Source organism: Malaya genurostris, chromosome 3, assembly GCF_030247185.1.
Source record: "Malaya genurostris strain Urasoe2022 chromosome 3, Malgen_1.1, whole genome shotgun sequence".
Taxonomy (NCBI): domain Eukaryota; kingdom Metazoa; phylum Arthropoda; class Insecta; order Diptera; family Culicidae; genus Malaya; species Malaya genurostris.
This window is the reverse complement of record NC_080572.1, coordinates 219,563,123-219,582,250: the sequence shown is the minus strand read 5'-3', so window position 1 is coordinate 219,582,250 and position 19,128 is coordinate 219,563,123. Positions and strand designations below refer to the sequence as shown.

At 35.2% G+C, this 19,128-nt stretch overlaps 1 protein-coding gene and 1 long non-coding RNA gene across 3 annotated transcripts; both read right to left on the bottom strand.

Annotated features, from left to right (window-relative positions):
- Positions 1 to 2,766: 2,766 nt before the first annotated feature.
- LOC131434214 (ankyrin-1-like) lies at positions 2,767 to 6,017 on the bottom strand. The gene has a single exon (XM_058600868.1). The coding sequence runs from the start codon at positions 5,896 to 5,898 to the stop codon at positions 2,767 to 2,769; it is 3,132 nt and encodes a 1,043-aa protein (XP_058456851.1). The 5' UTR covers positions 5,899 to 6,017.
- Positions 6,018 to 10,092: 4,075 nt separating this feature from the next.
- On the bottom strand, positions 10,093 to 11,211 carry LOC131438904 (uncharacterized). 2 transcript variants are annotated; one of them, XR_009231008.1, is made up of 3 exons: positions 10,914 to 11,211; positions 10,683 to 10,854; positions 10,093 to 10,618 (listed from the first exon to the last, which is right to left on the bottom strand). It is a non-coding gene; the product is annotated as an uncharacterized LOC131438904 (long non-coding RNA). The 2 variants fall into 2 exon arrangements; XR_009231009.1 differs by having other exon boundaries at positions 10,921 to 11,211.
- Positions 11,212 to 19,128: the final 7,917 nt, after the last annotated feature.

Below are 19,128 nucleotides of genomic sequence, written 5' to 3'. Positions count from 1 at the left end.
CCAAATTTAAAACCAAAAACTGTGCCTCCTGGTTTGTCAAATTCACAAACTAATCCAGGAGCTAGCACAAGAAAAGACAATAATCCAGTGGACTCCGTTTAACAGCCACCATCAGGATTACTGAAATTTTCGGAAATAAAATGGATGGATTTTCGCAGCATTCAATATTTCTGAACCTCTAAAGACCATCATAACGGCATTCCTTTCAATAGCTAGAACTTTTTTGAAACAGTTATCAGCTTAATGGCCAGCTCTCTCAGGTTTTGTATCATTTGATGGATAATTTATCACCCGCCGCAAATGATTCAATCACTGTCCTGCAGTGGAATTGTCGAAGCATCATGATTCATTTAAAGTTTTGTTGCATAGTCAAAAATGTGATGTATTTGCTTTGTGCGAAACATGGCTTACATCAAACATAGCCTTAAATTTTAATGACTTTAACATTATACGTCTCGATAGAGACTCTCCGTATGGTGGAGTGCTTTTGGAAATTAAGAAATGTTATTTCTTTTATCGATTAAACATTCCGTCGACTTCTAGTATAGAAGTTGTTGCTTGTCAAATAAACATTAAAGGAAAGGACATTTGCATTGCTTCGGTATATATTCCTCCCAGAGCTCAAGTTATGACTTCCTCGTTTGTTCGATTCTGGAGGCCGCAGAACAAGCCCAAAGCAAACAATTTCTTGGTCCATCGTCTAACAGAAGGCCTTCAAACCCTTGGTGGGACAAAGAGTGCTCAGAAGCTAAACACGCGAAACAAAATGCTCTCAAGACGTTTTTAAAACGAGGAGGAGGAACTCCTCAGAACTTAAAAAAATGCTCGACTTTATGAAACCAAGTACAAGACCATAATTCGGGCTAAGAAATGTAGCTATTGGAGACATTTTGCCGGAGGTTTATTAAGAGAAACCCAATGAACACACGGCCAAACGGATAAGGAATCGTAAAGTAGGAAATGAGAGTGAGGAATACTCGAACCGATGGATATTTGATTTTGCTAGGAAAGTTTGTCCAGATTCTGTTCCAACGCATAGCATTATTAGGGAGTCTTCTCCAAACAATGGTACCATTGATAGCCCCTTTTCAAAGATGGAATTATACATGCCTTGTAACAATAGCACTCCTGGGTTGGACAGAATTAAATTCAACTTGGTGAAGAATCTGCCCGACCTCGCAAAAAGACGTACATATGTTGGAATTGTTCAACAAGTTTCTTGAGCAAAGTATTGTTCCACCTGACTGAAGGCAAGTGAAAGTTATCGCCATTCAAAAGCCGGGGAAACCAGCTTCCAATCACAACTCATATAGACCCATTGCGATGTTGTCCTGCATCAGAAAATTGTTCGAAAAAATTATTCTACGACGTTTCGACGCTTGGGTCGAAACGAACGGCTTGTTGTCAGATACTCAGTTTAGTTTTCGTAGAAATAAAGGGACGAATGATTGCCTTGCATTACTTTCGTCTGGCATACAAATTGCCTTCACCCAAAAACAACAAATGTGCATCTGTATTTTTAGACATTAAAGTAGCATTTGATTCAGTTTCCATTGATGTTCTTTCAGACAAGCTCCACCAACATGGACTCCCAGTGGTTATAAATAATTATTTGTACAACCATTTTTCACATGTACAATCATTTTTTTTGGCAACATTCAGAATTAGCTACATGGGTCTCCCGCAATGCTCATGTCTCAGTCCACTTCTCGATAATTTTTACGTGAACGATATTGACAGCTGTTTAGTAACCCCAAATCGAGTGCGGTCTACTGAAATAGTTTGAGTTTATGTAAAACTGTCTGGAGAATCGAATGGAAGGGTGTACACTGGCCGCACAAAACGTTTTGGTGACTATTCTATCCCAATTTCTCCATTTCATGAAATCTTATTGTAAATCGTCCTTAAATCTTGGTAAAACTTCTTGCAAATTTGCTAAATCTAGCTTATCTTATGTAAAAAAATCTGGAGAATCAATAAGAAGAACCCACACTGGACGCACGAAACGTTTTGGTGTCTATTTCACCCCAAATCCTCCATTTCGTGAGATCCTTACTGTAAATCGTCCTTGAATCTTAGTAAAACTTCTTGAAGTTTACTAAATCCAGCTTATCTTATGTAAGAAAGTCTGTAGAATCGAATGGAAGAACCTACACTGGCCGCACGAAACGTTTTGATGACCGAGACTTAAGGACGATTTACAATAAGATATCATGAAATGGAAGAAATGGGGTAAAATAGCAACCAAAACAAGGTTCTTGTAATCGATTCTACAGACTTTTTCACATGAAAGTAGACTATTCCAAAATACTGCACTCGACTTCTTTTCAAGTTACAGAGCGAATGTTATAGGAAACCCCAAAACTGCTGTACATTTGGGGTAAAACGAGCAGAATTGCGATTCGTGCGGCCATTGTAATGTAATGCGGCGGGTGGGTAATGTCACAGACGTAACCCGATAACGCGAATACCCCATTCCATTGTATTCCTTGGACATTTTTACATTAGAAACGCTTTAGTTTGTGGACCTATCTCAATTAGTTTATGAGTTACAGAATTCTTCGCGATCGGTTGCGTCTGTTGTAAAATTCCACAAAACGGAGAAGATTATTTTCAAGAAATTTAATATGGTGACGGATTGCGAATCTGGCACTTCTCGTAGGTAATTAATGATTGAGTCAATCGATACATTCTTTCGCGTGGACAAAAAGTGGACAGAAAAGAAATTAGAACTGAAGATTTTGCTGTCAAAATAATACATTACATTTATTCTAATAATTTTCTAATAATTCTAATAATACCGACAACCAGCAACAGTCTGAACGCCATCTTATACCAATTAGCACTTTTCACAGCCTTTGGCTTGTCCATTACTTCTTCCTGTTCTGTGCAGCGCCATACGGGCCACTTCCTACGACTAGCGTTCGTACTACTAGGACCTGAGCTATAACCTGAACCACTTGCTGAACTACCCGAAAATGATATCGAATCACCTTCCTGCTCTGTTCTAAGTCGTTTGATTGGGGGCTCCATCGAATCTTTTATTTCTTTGCTTGAACATTGATATCTTATGAAGGACTCCAGCAAAAAATTAACAACATTTCTATAATCGTTTTGTTTTGCTATAGATATCGGTGTGTGGCCTAGTTTATTTTCTGTATCAACATTAGCTCCTTGTTTTTCCACCAACCATGTAATTAGATCCAACTGTCCAGAAGAGACAGCTTCATGCAGGACAGTATTACCATAATTGTCCTTGGCAATTTTATCAGCTCCATGCTCTATCAACCATTTTGCAAGCTCTAATTTACCTTTATGGGCAACAAAATGCAGTGGTGTTTTACCATCTTTATCTACAGCATTAATCTTAGCTCCATTCCTCACCAAAAACTTTAGTATATAATTATTTGAATTTGTATGTAACATTGTTTGGCCATCAGTATTACGGACATTGGTAATAATGCTTAACGTTTCATGATCCGCTTCTATCTCCTTCAAACTGTGAATAAGTTTCATATTGTCATGAACCATACTTGCATCACTTTTATCAGAGTACAATCGATCGATAAATTCTAGTAAATTTATAATATCTCGATGAAGAGCAAGACTTACAGGAGTTTTATTTTGTGCATTTGTAACATCATAAGCTGCTTGGTTTTGTAATAAAAATTGTATAACATCAAAATAATCCTCTTGAACAGCGTAATGCAAAAGTGTATTACCTTGATTATCACGAGTGTTAATAACAGCGCTGAGGCAATCAACATTATAAAGTTTTACCTTCTGTAAGTAATCAATAACTGACTTAGGATCATTCCTCTGTATGCAGTTGAAAGTTCTATTGATTGCATATAATAAATTGATACTTTGTTTCTCCTCAAATTCATCTAGTGCTTCATTTTGTATGTCTTCAACAGTAAAAGTTGCACCATATTTTAGTAATATATTAACAATCTCTACATGATCTTTCCTTGCAGCCAACTGAAATGGTGTTTTACCATCTTTATCTATAGCATCAATATTTGCTCCTCTACTGATACAGCTTTCAACCTCTTGCATTCGATTTTTTTCTATAGCAATAAATAAGTCTCTAGTTGATTGAAGAAACTCAACAACATCATTATGATTATTAATCCTAGCAAGATTCTCAGGGCTATAGCCTCGATTATTTTCAATATTAAAACCCACCCCTTCTTTTAAAAGGAGAGCAACTATTTCTCTATTTCCATGCTGTGCTGCACAATGCAATGGCGTATCTCCTCGAGAATCTTTTGCCGTTAAATCCATGGAACGATAATCTTTGGCATGGTGTAAGTGATCCCTTATACCGACATAATCTTGGTTAAATTTCAATAAACATTCAATTGCTGCAAAATCATTTAGATCGGCACCTACGTGTAATAAAGTTCTTCCTTGGGCATTTCGAGCGTTAAGAATAAAAATCATAGGGTTCTTTGAATCATATACATCAGGATGCCACAGGCCACCAAGTTTTCTTTCTTTCAACAATTTATCTTTTACATCCTGCATCAAGTTTTTACTATGGAATAAGCTGTCAATCATGTTCAATAACTCATCAATTCGAATTGGTTCGATCCAATCAATTCGGTTTTCGGCCAAAACAACAGGTAAATGTAATAAATCAAGAGGTGTTTTGCCATTTTTATCGCGTGCATCGTACATAGCACCGTACTGTAATAGTAATCTTGCAATATCAGTCAAATTCTGCTCTAAAGCTAAATGTAAAGGCGTTCTACCGTCATTGTTCTTGGCATTTACATTAGCTCCTTGTTTAAGTAGCAGTATTACTAAGAGTGCCTCTCCAGATTGAACTGCTAGATGTAGTAAATTTTGACTATCTTGATCAGCTGCATTTAGGTTTAAAATTGTTCTCGCTGTAGCAATATTTATATGAGCATCTCCTCCAAAATTAGCATTGCACTCCGTTATAAGATATTTTATTGTACCCAGTTCATTCTTTTGGAACGATACAAAACGTACAGCATTGGAACTACTTTGTTTTGAAGCATAGTCCAACACAGTCATTCCATCGTTGTCAGAAATGTTAACATTTGCCCCTTTGCTTACTAGATATTTGATTACATCCAGTCTCTTTGCTTCAGCTGCATAGTGCAGAGGAGTTCTGCCATCCCTAGCAGCGATGTTAACATTTGCCCCGTTGTTACAGAAATATTTAATAATTTTTAAATTTCCACGCTCCGCTGCATAGTGCAACGCAGTAATGCCAGAATCTGTAGTAGTAAACTCACGATAGTAGTTCCATAAATGTTTAACAATATTTAAACGATTCCTACTAGTGGCCATGACAATATAAGTATGGAAATCATTCGTATGTCGTTGGTTTTCCATATGTTTGAATGTCGCGATGTGACCTTGTGATGCAGCCGATAGCAAAGTAGAACTAACATAATCATTATTTGTAGCCTTTGTAGCCCCATTTGCTAGTAAATATTTTATTGCCTGTAAATGATCACTATCACTAAGTTCTTTACTGCCGTTAACTCGATCCAAAGGTGTACTGCTATTATCTGATTTGTTAAGAATTCTTTTCTTTTTTTCTTCATCTGCGATGACTCCCAATAACGCATCTATTACCTTCGTATGCCCATGTACGAAAAAGCTAGATAACAACCTAGGATAATCGTAATCTTCACTAAAGTTATGAGCTGCATCAGGAACTTTAATTGACAATAAACCAACAACTGGCCACAATTTATGGTACTGATTTGCATAGGCAGAACTGGACTCGTCCGCAGCATATAACAGTATTTTCTTTTGTTTTTCTTCATTTAGTGCATTACTATCAGCCCCGTTCAACAACAGAATACAACACAAATTCCATTTGTTTTGTTCAGCAGTATAATATAAAGAAGACATACCATCTTTATCCTACCTATTAACAAACTTTACAAGTTGAGACTGTGCATATTCTGTTTTATTAAAAATACTACTTCCTATCTCCGTATCCGTTTGTAATGGTGTCCTAAAAATATTATCATTGATGTCAATGTCTGCATAATAATTTACTAAATATTTACAAATTTCTGAATGACCATATTTACTAGCATAATGTAGCGATGTTTTACCGAAAATGTCCGGTCGTAATCCGTTAATACCTGCTGCTAATAAAACCCTCACTATATGAATGCTACCTTCCTGAGCTGCTAGATGTAGAGCTGTTCTTCCCAATCTGTCAACAATTGTAACATCAACATTTTGTCTATATAATAAATCATTGATTGCAGGTAAATTACAATCCAAGGTGGCAGAATGGATGCCAGAGTCTTGTGCCAAAATACGATCGATAAATTTACGAATTACTTCATTACTATCTTTAAACATTTCTTTGAGTAATAAACTTTTAACCGTTTCATATTTGGATGGATTGGATATTTTTTCATCTAAACTGCCAGTAAACAAAGTAGCAGTAAAATATTCAGCAAAAGTTTTATGTATAAAATAAACATTTCTCCCGTTTCCCGCAGACTGAATGATGCCAACTGATTTGAGACTGTTCTCCTCTTCTGGTGCAAGAGGTTTTTGTTGACCAAAAAATAGTTCAATGTCAATTTGATTCACGTTAGGAAACAACACACTGAAAGCTAAATATTGATGATCCTTATTAAAAGATTCAGTAAGTTTATTTTTTATGTATTGAGAATAACTATCAAGATGAGTTTTCTCTTTAAAATAAACATCATATTTTGATTCGATAAAATGTTTATAAATATTTAATACATTAAGATCTTCAAAAGCTGGAACGTCATGGCATTGACTATTAGTAAACGTTATAATTTCCCTTTGGAAACCCTCTGCCAACAAACGTAATTGTAACGGAATGCCCATAAAGCGAGACATATTTTCTCCAAAAATATGAACAACTCTTTCCAGTAGAGCCTTGGCATAAAGGTCCAGCTTAAATTTATATTTTTGCTCGCTATTTTGCTTTAACATCAATTTAAGATGAATTCGCCAATAGTCATTAATAAATTCTTTCTGTTGCTCGGGCTTAAACTCTTCAAATTTAGTAGCAAATGTTGATAAATTATTTTCTAGAGCCAGCAATTTATGGGGTCTCGTGCAAACCCAAATCGTAGCGGAGGTGTGATGTTTTAGAAATTTCAATAATAAAATTACTTTTTCCTGATGTTCTCTATTGATGATTTCATCAAAACCATCGAACAATAGCAGGATTGGTTTATGATCAGACATTTTCTGTTTCTGTAAACTATATTTGAATAAACTTTTCGCCAACTCCGTATTCAAACCAGTACGTTCGACTGTGCATAAAAACTCTAAGACCTGATCTATATCATAAGACCATTGTTCTTGTTTAGTTGGCAAGAATGCAATTTTATCCTGGCAGTCCTTGAAATCTATTAAAATTACCCAGTTCGTTACGAGTTTTTGTTCCGATAAACTAGTTAAAGACGTTGTTTTACCCATGCCAGGCTCATCAACAATAATTACAATTTGATCTTTGATTGCTTTTATAAATTTAGTTTCATCATAGAGCTCTGGTTTTTTGTCGACATATTTACGTAAGATATCTAAAGAACCGTGAGATTTTCGCCAAATGATTGTCTTATTTGTATTGTTATTTTCTACATGCAGCCAATGAATAGAGTCACATCCGTTTTTTACCAATTCATCAAATTTTTCTTCTCCATTTTCTTGTTGGATCATTGTATTTTGCTTTAACTTATTTTTCATTGGTTGATTTAATCTAAGTATTTGTAATAGACCATACTCATCAACTCCAGTAAAAAGGAATAAAATTCCAGGCTTATCTTTAGTCAACTCTTTTTTTATGTCATCTTTAATGATTATTTTTGCTTGATAATTAAATTCTCTCCTAAAATAAAAATTAGGATTATAAAGTTGTCGTAGGTAAACTTTCTGAGATATTACGTCTATCCAATGAACTTTTTTTTCTGGATTGTTATGACACAAGGATTTGAAACTTTTTAAGTGATGCGCTGTATTATAACCAAGAGTTATAATGATTCTTGTATCAGCAGCAGCGTCTTTCTTAAACAAACCCACTTGTTGTCTTATGTAGCTAACCTTCTCTGCATTGTTCCTTCCCTTTATCTTTAGCTTTCTTATTAATTCATTTTGTATTGCTTTAGTATTGTTCTGTTCAATACCAGTGATCATAAAAAGCCTAGACTGGTCTGATGGGTTTGATAGATCTCTTACTAAATTCTCTACCAGAACCTCTTCATTTATTCTGGCATAGGCTGCTTCCAAATCTTTTAAGAACGGTGGTGGCTTGCCTATGGTTATTTCTTTGTTCTTAATTAACTCCATTAATGTTTCTGAATCAATCAGTTGTTTTGCATTTTCATCGTTCTGATCTATTAATTTGTTTAATCGGATTACTTTACCTTGAAATATTACTTCTCTCTCTAAAATCTCGCTCTGTGACGTTTCGGTAAGGTCAATGAAGCTAGTTGTATCCGTTTCACTTTTATACCTATCTTTATACCAAGAATCCGTTGTAATTTGTATCACCAAAGCGTCATTCGGCTTAGTAATTAGAATGATATTTTTGTTTAGATTGTTGATTATATCAGATAGTTTTTTATACCATTCCTGTATATTTTTATTAACAACATTATCTTCTATAACTAGCAGATTATAACAATTGAATTGGAAGACTGTCGTTAAATTCTGCTGCGCGCTTGGTCTTAGTAAAGAGCTTAACTCTACGAAAAGGTACTTACGATGTTTCAATAATTTATAAAACTTAATCGTACTCAATAAACTATTTCGTGAAAAAATAAAATACAGCATTCCGTCATTTGGTTTTGTAACAGAAAGGAAATTTTTCAAATCCTCGGAAATGTTATTTTCAAACTCAATACTATATTCGTTTATTCTTTCGCCATATTCTACGCTAGAGCCAATAGATATTAAACAATTAATTTTTTGCGATATTTCATCCAAAAAAAACAGGCCCTCCTCACGAGTTAAAAACCTACCCTTATCTCCACTTTTCTCTTTAAACCACTGTAGTATTTTCTTCTGTATTTGATCGGCAACCATTTCACTAATTGCATCTTTGAACTGACGTTTTTCGTTCACCTCACTCTCAATTATATTGCCAAGCTCAACTTCATTCGGTTGATTGACTGCAAATACCAAATGCTCTGAAAAGTTTTTGATTTTATCATCAGTTATTGTTTGCGGCCATCCTCCATTTGGATCAATATTTTTTTTGTTAAAATTAGAGATTTTTAACTTTATACATTCCAAATATTTACTGACATCTTTCAAATTAAACTGATAGCTGTCATCTAGTATTTTATTTTCAAAATATTCCTCAAGTTCTTTTAAATTGTTAAGTTCTTTGTTTTCTGCTCCTGTTTTTTTCGCTTTCTTATCAAGTATCTCTAAGTTTTCCATTTCTTTTCTTAGAACTTGTCTAAACTTATTTGCTTTCATTTTTAATTCTTGTTCAAAAATCTCTTGAAATCTTTTTGTGTCAGAACCTAAATATTGCGTCTTATCAATAAATTTATCATAAAATTGGACGTTTTTATTTTTAACATCAATAATTTCCTTTGCCATAATCGACTTATATTCTGCAAAAATACTTCCTTGCTGTACTCTAATAGGCTTTTTGTCCAAAATGTTATCAATTAACTCTACGGCTAGTTTTATTATTTTATAGTTTTCTATTTTCGGTTTCAATTTCTCAATTAAACCTTCATTGAATTTGTAATGTTCACTAGCTTTGGAGTTACTTTTTAAATTTAAAATGTCATGCTTTTCTCTTGATATAGCTTCAGCTTCAGCTTTTACATCATCGGCCAAGTCGATATTAGTAAAAACAATTACCTCTTTTATCACACCGAATGTGTTTTTTTGCCTCATACCCTGATATGAAAAGAAATACTTGATTAAACTAAAATCCCCCGCACTGTCAGTGAGTAAATCTTCTTCGGTAATCTTTTTCGTTTCATCTAATCGATGTTTAGCTTGTAAACATAGATTTCTTCTGTTCCATTCACATTTCTATATTTAAAAACTATATCATCAAACTTTCCAGCATCTTCCATTTCTGTTGCTAATTTGAAGAAATAAGATTCCTTTATTCCTCTATATAAAAACAATGCTAAAAGTTTTATTTGATAGAGGCTCCCTTCAATGCCGGCTGTACCTCCTTTTCTATAAGTCTCCTCCATTCTCCTATTATCTACTTTTGTGCTATCAGTTGGTAACAAATTATTTTCACTCTTCAGCATGTGATTGTAAAATTGATGTATTGTTTTTTTTTTTGCTCTCTGATAATAGTTTTCTAATATTTCAGCTGTATCTCGTTTTGTTAGATTTTCATCAAAAAATGCTTAGGTTTTTTTTTATAACGAAAACATCTAAAACTGTTTTATTCCTTTCATTTAAGCATTCGTATTCTTAACTAATCAACATCTTCTATGATTTCTTAACAAATGTTAAGCAGTGTTCGAAGTGTAACAGCAAACAACTTTTTATCCTTTAAGTTCAACTGCTCGGCACAATTCGACGCTTGTATGTCTGTTATGTTGGGAAAGATGGAGACTTCCGCGTTTCACGATCAGCACGCTTAAATCTAAAACAAATTATTTTCTTGATTAGTAGTAATGAAAAATTGGGAAGTTACAAAAAATCCTTACAAGTTTAGGTTACCCTCAATTTAAGCAAATCACACTTCTTAAGCTTCGGATATTGAAAACTTGAAAACTGCGCAGATTATGGCTAATGAGTGTTCGTTTTATCCGGTTATATTACTCACTTTTATTCAATTAAGCTTACCACTTTGGCATCCACGTTGTTCGCAGTGAAATTCTGCATGAAAAGTTCATTAAGAGAATTAATTCGTTCAAGCTATAAAAAATTTGATTCACCTGTTACCTAGATTTAAAGAAATTAATACATCAAACATAAGTTCCGAATTTTATTCACAATCGGCAATTATTATTTAACGCAATTCACCTCAACACCTCAATTCGAACTGTGATTACTTTTCACTAATGTGGAGATTGTTTTCAGAGCGGCCAAATTACAATCTGTGTTTCAAGATCAATGATGCAATAATTTCGATATGTATAATTCGTGGAAATGTAATGACATTCAGTCAGTTTAGCGAAATATTCTTAAAAATCTGTAGAAACATGTGAATTTTGAACAAAAATCTCTTTACTGTGACTCAGAATCTCAGTTTCACACAGAAAAATCTCCGAATATTTGGTAACCCTGGTTGCCACGGCAGCACACAAATTGGTCGCGGTTCGCTATCGAAGACAAAAATCACACAAACCATTCGTCCGGGTCTGAGTATGTATCCGTCGCCCAATTTTTTATGATAAGATAAGGCGGCTCGCGTTATGATTAGGAACCACTCATGCTATTGCCAATGTCACAATGTCAATACCTTAAAATTTAACAAGACGGGACAAGCATTGATAGCACCTTGAGCTTGGTTATTACTGGAACAACGAAACCGAGGCAGTCGTCAAGTTAATTTTGAAGGAAATTTCTTTCAACTGGCTACAGTTTGGAGCTACATTTTGTATACGACTTCTAGCTTTATTTGCTACCATTTAGGTTAAAAAAAAATTGTTTCTTTTCAATCAATTAATTTCTTTACTTCTTGGTTACAACACGTAACTATGTCAACATCATTTATTTCAATACTCATATAAATTGCGAGGTTTTCCATACTAGAATTGCTGACAGCATTGTCGGCATTACCTTGCCGTTTGTCTTAAGTTGACAGTTCTATGCGTAGGCCACTGGTCTTACAAACCAGTTGTCGTATGTTCGAACCCCGACCTGTAAGGATTCGTAGTGTCAGTAGAATCGTAGCACCAGCCATGCAATGGATCTGCACACTCTGGAAATTTAAAAGTTATTAAATATTTTTGTAACAACGGGGCAAATGTTATCATCGCTGCTAGGGATGGCAGAACTCCTCTGCACTATGCAGCTGAAGCAAAGAGACTGGATGTAATCGAATATCTAGTAAGCAAAGGGGCAAATGTTAACATTTCTGACAACGATGGAATGACTGTGTTGGACTATGCTTTAAAACAAAGCAGTTCCAATGCTGTACGTTTTGTATCGTTCCAAAGGAATGAACTGGGTACAATAAAATATCTTATAACGGAGTGCAATGCTAATTTTGGAGGAGATACTCATATAAATATTGCTACAGCGAGAACAATTCTAAACCTAAATGCAGCTGATCAAGATAGTCAAAATTTACTACATCTAGCAGTTCAATCTGGAGAGGCACTCTTAGTAATACTGCTACTTAAACAAGGAGCTAATGTATTTGGTTCGTAAAAAAAGTTTACGTTATTTGGAATTTACTTCGTAAAAAAAGTTTTGTGTGATTATTGTGGAAACCGCGCATCATATGTTTATTTTCGGAACGGATGTGAAGAGTAAGTGCAAGAAAATGATGTTTGGGCTTGTTTCAAAATCCAAGATGGCGCCTTCCGGTTTATTGAGATTGCTTAAAACTTCTAACAATATGGGTATCTTCGGAACGGAATTGATGAATAGATGTCGGAAAACGATGTTTGAAGTGGTTCTGAAATCCAAGATGGCGACTTCCGGTTTCTTGATATTCCTTGAAAACCCTTACAATATGGATATTTTCGGAACGGAATTGATGAGTAGATGTCAGAAAACTATGCTTGAGGTAGTTTTGAAATTCAAGATGGGGCCTTCCGGTTTGTTGATATTCTTCGAAAACCCTTACAACATGGGTATTTTCGGAACACGGTTAATGAGTAGATGTTAGAAAACGAGTTTTTTAAAGGAATACCAAGTTAAAGGAAAGTGGCAAAAACTTTCAAAAGATACTAATAAACCGAAAGTCACTGTTTTGCATTTCAAAACCACCTAGAATAAAATTTTCCGACGTCTACTTTCCGAAAATATCCATATTGTAAGGGTTTTCAAGGAATATCAACAAACCGTAAGTCGCCATCTTGGATTTCAGAACCACTTCAAACATCATTTTTCGACATCTAATCATCAATTCCGTTCCGAAAATACCCATATTGCAAGGGTTTTCGAGGAATATCAATCAACCGGAAGTCGCCATCTTGGATTTCCAAAATACCTCAAACATCATTTTCCGGAATCTACTCTTTAAACCCGTTCCAAAAATACCCATATTGTAGTAGTTTCCATGGAGTCGGAAATCGCTTTCGATGAATGACAAAACCTCTTTTACGAAGTAGGTTCGTAAAAAAAGTTTACGTTATTTGGGATTTGGTTCGTAAAAAAAGATTACGTTATTTGGGATTTGGTTCGTAAAAAGAAGTACGTAAAAAGAGGTAACGTATAAAAAGTGTTCGTAAACGGAGGTTTGGGTGTATTACAGTACGGTGCTATGTACGATGCACGCGATAAAAAAAGGCAAAACACCTCTTGATTTATTACATTTACCTGTTGCTTTGGCCGAAAACCGAATTGATTGGATAGAACCAATTCGAATTGATGAGTTATTGAACATGATTGACAGCTTATTCCATAGTAAAAACTTGATGCAGGATTTAAAAGATAAATTGTTGAAAGAAAGAAAACTTGGTGGCCTGTGGCATCCTGATGTATATGATTCAAAGAACCCTATGATTTTTATCCTTAACGCTCGTAATGCCCAAGGAAGAACTTTATTACACGTAGGTGCCGATCTAAATGATTTTGCAGCAATTGAATGTTTATTGAAATTTAACCAAGATTATGTCGGTATAAGGGATCACTTACACCATGCCAAAGATTATCGTTCCATGGATTTAACGGCAAAAGATTCTCGAGGAGATATGCCATTGCATTGTGCAGCACAGCATGGAAATAGAGAAATAGTTGCTCTCCTTTTAAAAGAAGGGGTGGGTTTTAATATTGAAAATAATCGAGGCTATAGCCCTGAGAATCTTGCTAGGATTAATAATCATAATGATGTTGTTGAGTTTCTTCAATCAACTGAAGATTTATTCATTGCTATAGAAAATAATAGTATGCAAGAGGTTAAAAGCTGTATCAGTAAAGGAGCAAATATTGATGCTATAGATAAAGATGGTAAAACACCATTTCAGTTGGCTGCAAGGAAAGATCATGTAGAGATTGTTAATATATTATTAAAATATGGTGCAACTTTTACTGCTGAAGACATACAAAATGAATTTGAAGAGAAACAAAGTATTAATTTATTATATGCAATCAATAAAACTTTCAACTGCATACAGAGGGATGATCCTAAGTCAGTTATTGATTACTTACAGAAGGTAAAACTTTATAATGTTGATTGCCTAAGCGCTGTTATTAACACTCGTGATAATCAAGGTAATACTCTTTTGCACTACGCTGTTCAAGAGGATTATTTTGATGTTATACAATTTTTATTACCAAATAAAGCAGCTTATGATGTTACAAATGCACAAAATAAAACTCCTGTAAATCTTGCTTTTCATCGAGATATTATAAATTTACTAGAATTTATTGATCGATTGTACTCTGATAAAAGTGATGCAAGTATGGTTCATGACAATATGAAACTTATTTACAGTTTGAAGGAGATAGAAGCGGATCATGAAACGTTAAGCATTATTACCAATGTTCGTAATACTGATGGCCAAACAATGTTACATACAAATTCAAATTATTATATACTAAAGTTTTTTGTGAGGAACGGAGCTAAGATTAATGCTGTAGATAAAGATGGTAAAACACCACTGCATTTTGTTGCCCATAAAGGTAAATTAGAGCTTGCAAAATGGTTGATAGAGCATGGAGCTGATAAAATTGCCAAGGACAATTATGGTAATACTGTCCTGCATGAAGCTGTCTCTTCTGGACAGTTGGATCTAATTACATGGTTGGTGGAAAAACAAGGAGCTAATGTTGATACAGAAAATAAACTAGGCCACACACCGATATCTATAGCAAAACAAAACGATTATAGAAATGTTGTTAATTTTTTGCTGGAGTCCTTCATAAGATATCAATGTTCAAGCAAAGAAATAAAAGATTCGATGGAGCCCCCAATCAAACGACTTAGAACAGAGCGGGAAGGTGATTCGATATCATTTTCGGGTAGTTCAGCAAGTGGTTCAGGTTATAGCTCAGGTCCTAGTAGTACGAACGCTAGCCGTAGGAAGTGGCCCGTATGGCGCTGCACAGTACAGGAAGAAGAAATGGACAATCCAAAGGCTGTGAAAAGTGCTAACTGGTATAAGCTGGCGTTCAGACTGTTGCTGGTTGTCAGTATTAAAAGAATTATTAGAAAATTATTAGAATAAATGAAATGTATTATTTTGACAGCAAAATCTTCAGTTCTAATTTCTTTTCTGTCCACTTTTTGTCCACGCGAAAGAGTGTATCGATTGACTCAACCATTAATTACCTACGAGAAGTGCCAGATTCGCAATTCGTCACCATATTAAATTTCTTGAAAATAATCTTCTCCGTTTTGTGGAATTTTACAACAGACGCAACCGATCGCGAAGAATTCTGTAACTCATAAACTAATTGAGATAGGTCCACAAACTAAAGCGTTTCTAATGTAAAAATGTCCAAGGAATACAATGGAATGGGGTATTCGCGTTATCGGGTTACGTCTCTGACATTACCCACCCGCCGCATTACATTACAATGGCCGCACGAATCGCAATTCTGCTCGTTTTACCCCAAATGTACAGCAGTTTTGGGGTTTCCTATAACATTCGCTCTGTAACTTGAAAAGAAGTCGAGTGCAGTATTTTGGAATAGTCTACTTTCATGTGAAAAAGTCTGTAGAATCGATTACAAGAACCTTGTTTTGGTTGCTATTTTACCCCATTTCTTCCATTTCATGATATCTTATTGTAAATCGTCCTTAAATCTCGGTCATCAAAACGTTTCGTGCGGCCAGTGTAGGTTCTTCCATTAGATTTTACAGACTTTTTTTTACATAAGATAAGCTGGATTTAGTAAACTTCCATGAAGTTTTACTAAGATTTAAGGACGATTTACAGTAAGGATCTCACGAAATGGAGGAATTGGGTTGAAATAGACATCAAAACGTTTCGTGCGTCCAGTGTGGGTTCATCTAATCGATTCTCCCGATTTTTTTACATAAGATAAGCTAGATTTAGCGAATTTGCAAGAAGTTTTGGCAAGATTTAAGGACGATTTACAATAAGATATCATAAAATGGAGAAATTGGGATAGAATAGTCACCAAAACGTTTTGTGCGGCCAGTGTACACTCTTCCATTCGATTCTCCAGACAATTTTACATAAACTCAAGCTATTTCAGTAGACCGCACGCGATTTGGGGTTACTAAACAGCTGTCAATATCGTTCACGTAAAAATTATCGAGGAGCGGACTGAGACATGAGCATTGCGGAAGACCCATGTAGTTAATTCTGAATGTTGCCAAACCGCCCTTTCAAAAATACATGCACTTCTCAGACAAAAGGTTGTGCTAATAATTGTTTATAACCACTGGAAGTCCATGATGATGGAGCTTGTCTGAAAGAACATCAATGGAAACTGAATCAAATGCTGCTTTAATATCTAAAAAAACAGATGCACATTTGTTGTTTTTGGGTGAAGGCAATTTGGATGTCAGACGAAAGTAATGCAAGGCAATCATTCGTCCCTTTATTTCTAAGAAAACAAAACTGAGTATCTTATAACAAGCCGTTCTTCTCGACACTATATGAGTTGTGATTGGAAGCTGGTTTCCCCGGCTTTTGAATGGCGATGCCTTTCACTTGCTCCAGTTAGGTGGAACAATATTTTGCTCCAGAAACTTGTTAAACAATTCCAACAAACGTCTTTTTGCGAGGTGGGACAGATTCTTCACCAAATTGAATTTAATTCTGTCCAACCCAGGAGTGCTATTGTTACAAGACAAGAGTGCTGCAGAAAATTCCATAGTTGAAAAGATGCTTATTCCATTTCACCATTATTCGGACGAAACTCCCAAATTATGCTCTGCTTAGCAACAGAGACTGGGCAAACTTTCCTAGCAAAGTCAAATATCCATCGTTTCGAGTATTCCTTTGGTCATGTTCCAAGAAGTGCTCATTGAGGTTTCTCTTGACAAATTAGTATCGTTTCATATGGAATTATAAGATGTTTACTAAAAACATCTAATTTGTGAAGTGCATATCTTATCAGTATATAAGTATATTTTACCATTTCTCATTAATTGCTGAAGAAAGTATAACTACTTTTTGTCCACGCCTGACGAGTGGATAACGATAATGTTTATTTTAGATTCTCAAAGACTGTCCCAGAAAGTATGGACGCACTTTGATTTCGCTGTAAATAATTCACAAGTTTAGATATTCAAATTTTATTCGATATACTAATAAAATTAGACTACAACAACAAAATATTATTCTCAACATTTGCCATTGTAGACTAGCTGGTGCACCTTCTTGCGAACGTTCCTCATTAAATTCATACAGACTTCTTGGTGACAAGTTTTGACACTTTTTTCCAATCGTTTTCGAACTGTTGAATGGTTTCGGCAGCCGAGACATGTTTCCTAAGATGTGCCTTCGTTAATGCCCAAAATTCCTCAATTTTTCGAAGTTGTGGGCAATTTGGTGGATTCATGTCTTTTGGGACGAAAGTGACATTTTTGGTAGTATACCATTCTACCGTTGATTTCGAGTTGTGGCAAGAAGCAAGATCTAGCCAGAAGACAACAGGATCCTTGTGGCTTCGAATCATGGGTAGAAGTCGTTTTTGTAAACATTCCTTGATGTATATTTCGCTGTTCATTGAAGCAGTGGTGATGAAGGGTTTCGGAATCTTACCGCAGCTACAAATTGCTTGCCAGACCATAGTTTTCTTACCAAATTTTTCGACTTCAATCGATGTCTCGGACTGGTTTAACACTTGCCCTTCTCGCACCGTATAATATTGTGGTTCCGGAAAGGATTTGTAGTCGAGTTTCACGTTGGTTTCGTCGTCCATGATTATGCAGTTCCAATTTCCAGCAAGAATCGTATTGTACAGCTTTCGAACCCTCGGCCTGATCGATGCTTCTTGTTTCGGACTACGTTTTAGTTGTTTCTGCCTTTTTTGCTATCTTTCTCAGTGACAGTCCGCGTTCTGTGCACCATTTGTACACAATTTTTCTACGTTGTTCTGCTGAAAGTCCACGCATTTCGAAACAAATTAATGAACACGAATAAACAACTGCACAAGTGGTTAGAGAAGAGTGTAAACAACAGGATGCAGCCATAAAAATTGACAGATTCTGAACCATTGCGAAATGGTAGCGGTTTTTTGTTGCGTCCATACTTTCTGGGACAGTCTTTAATGCCTAGTATAAAATTGAACATTTTGAATTATTATGTGTAGTGTGCATATGTTTGGCGAATAAATAAATAAATAAATAAACAGAAACTGAAACTATCGCTTGTTTCTTCGAAAAAAAAACCCGACATGTCGATACCGTTTTAAATTATAGCAACGCAGATCCTTCAATTCTGAATGGTACCTAACCATTTGTTTACCAGAAATTTGAGAAAAACTAAAAAAAACGAATCGCCGAGAAAGAATCAAGATTATACCCTAAATTAAAAATAATTGGAGTCGTTCTCGGAAAAATACTTCGGAAATTGATTCAATCGCGTGCATAGATGTATTGATCTTTATGTAGAATACTTTTGAAAACAAGAAAGCTTTTTAGGATAACACCTCTCGTATACAAACAAAAAACAAAGAATTGCAAGTAATCATTATCGATAGTTATTGCGATTCGACGATTTTAAATATATGCTACCAGTAATAGTCAATTTATTATGCTTTAAAAAAGTTGAACTTTTAACGAGCATCAGATTGATTATAACGTGTGCTGCGTCCTACCTTTTTTTCTGGAAGCTCACCGAAGTCACCAATGAGACCCATATCCAAAGGCTATATTAATATTGCTTATAATCTGGCTTTTACTACACAAAGCAGCTGATGTCGGATGCATTCATTTGGACCAGCATAGAGATGTCGTGATTGCTTGAGGCTGTTTTCCCGTCCGTCGATGTACCAACTGGGTGCCGGTATGTATTCATTCTAACCATTACAGATTATCGCGAAACAATAAATCAT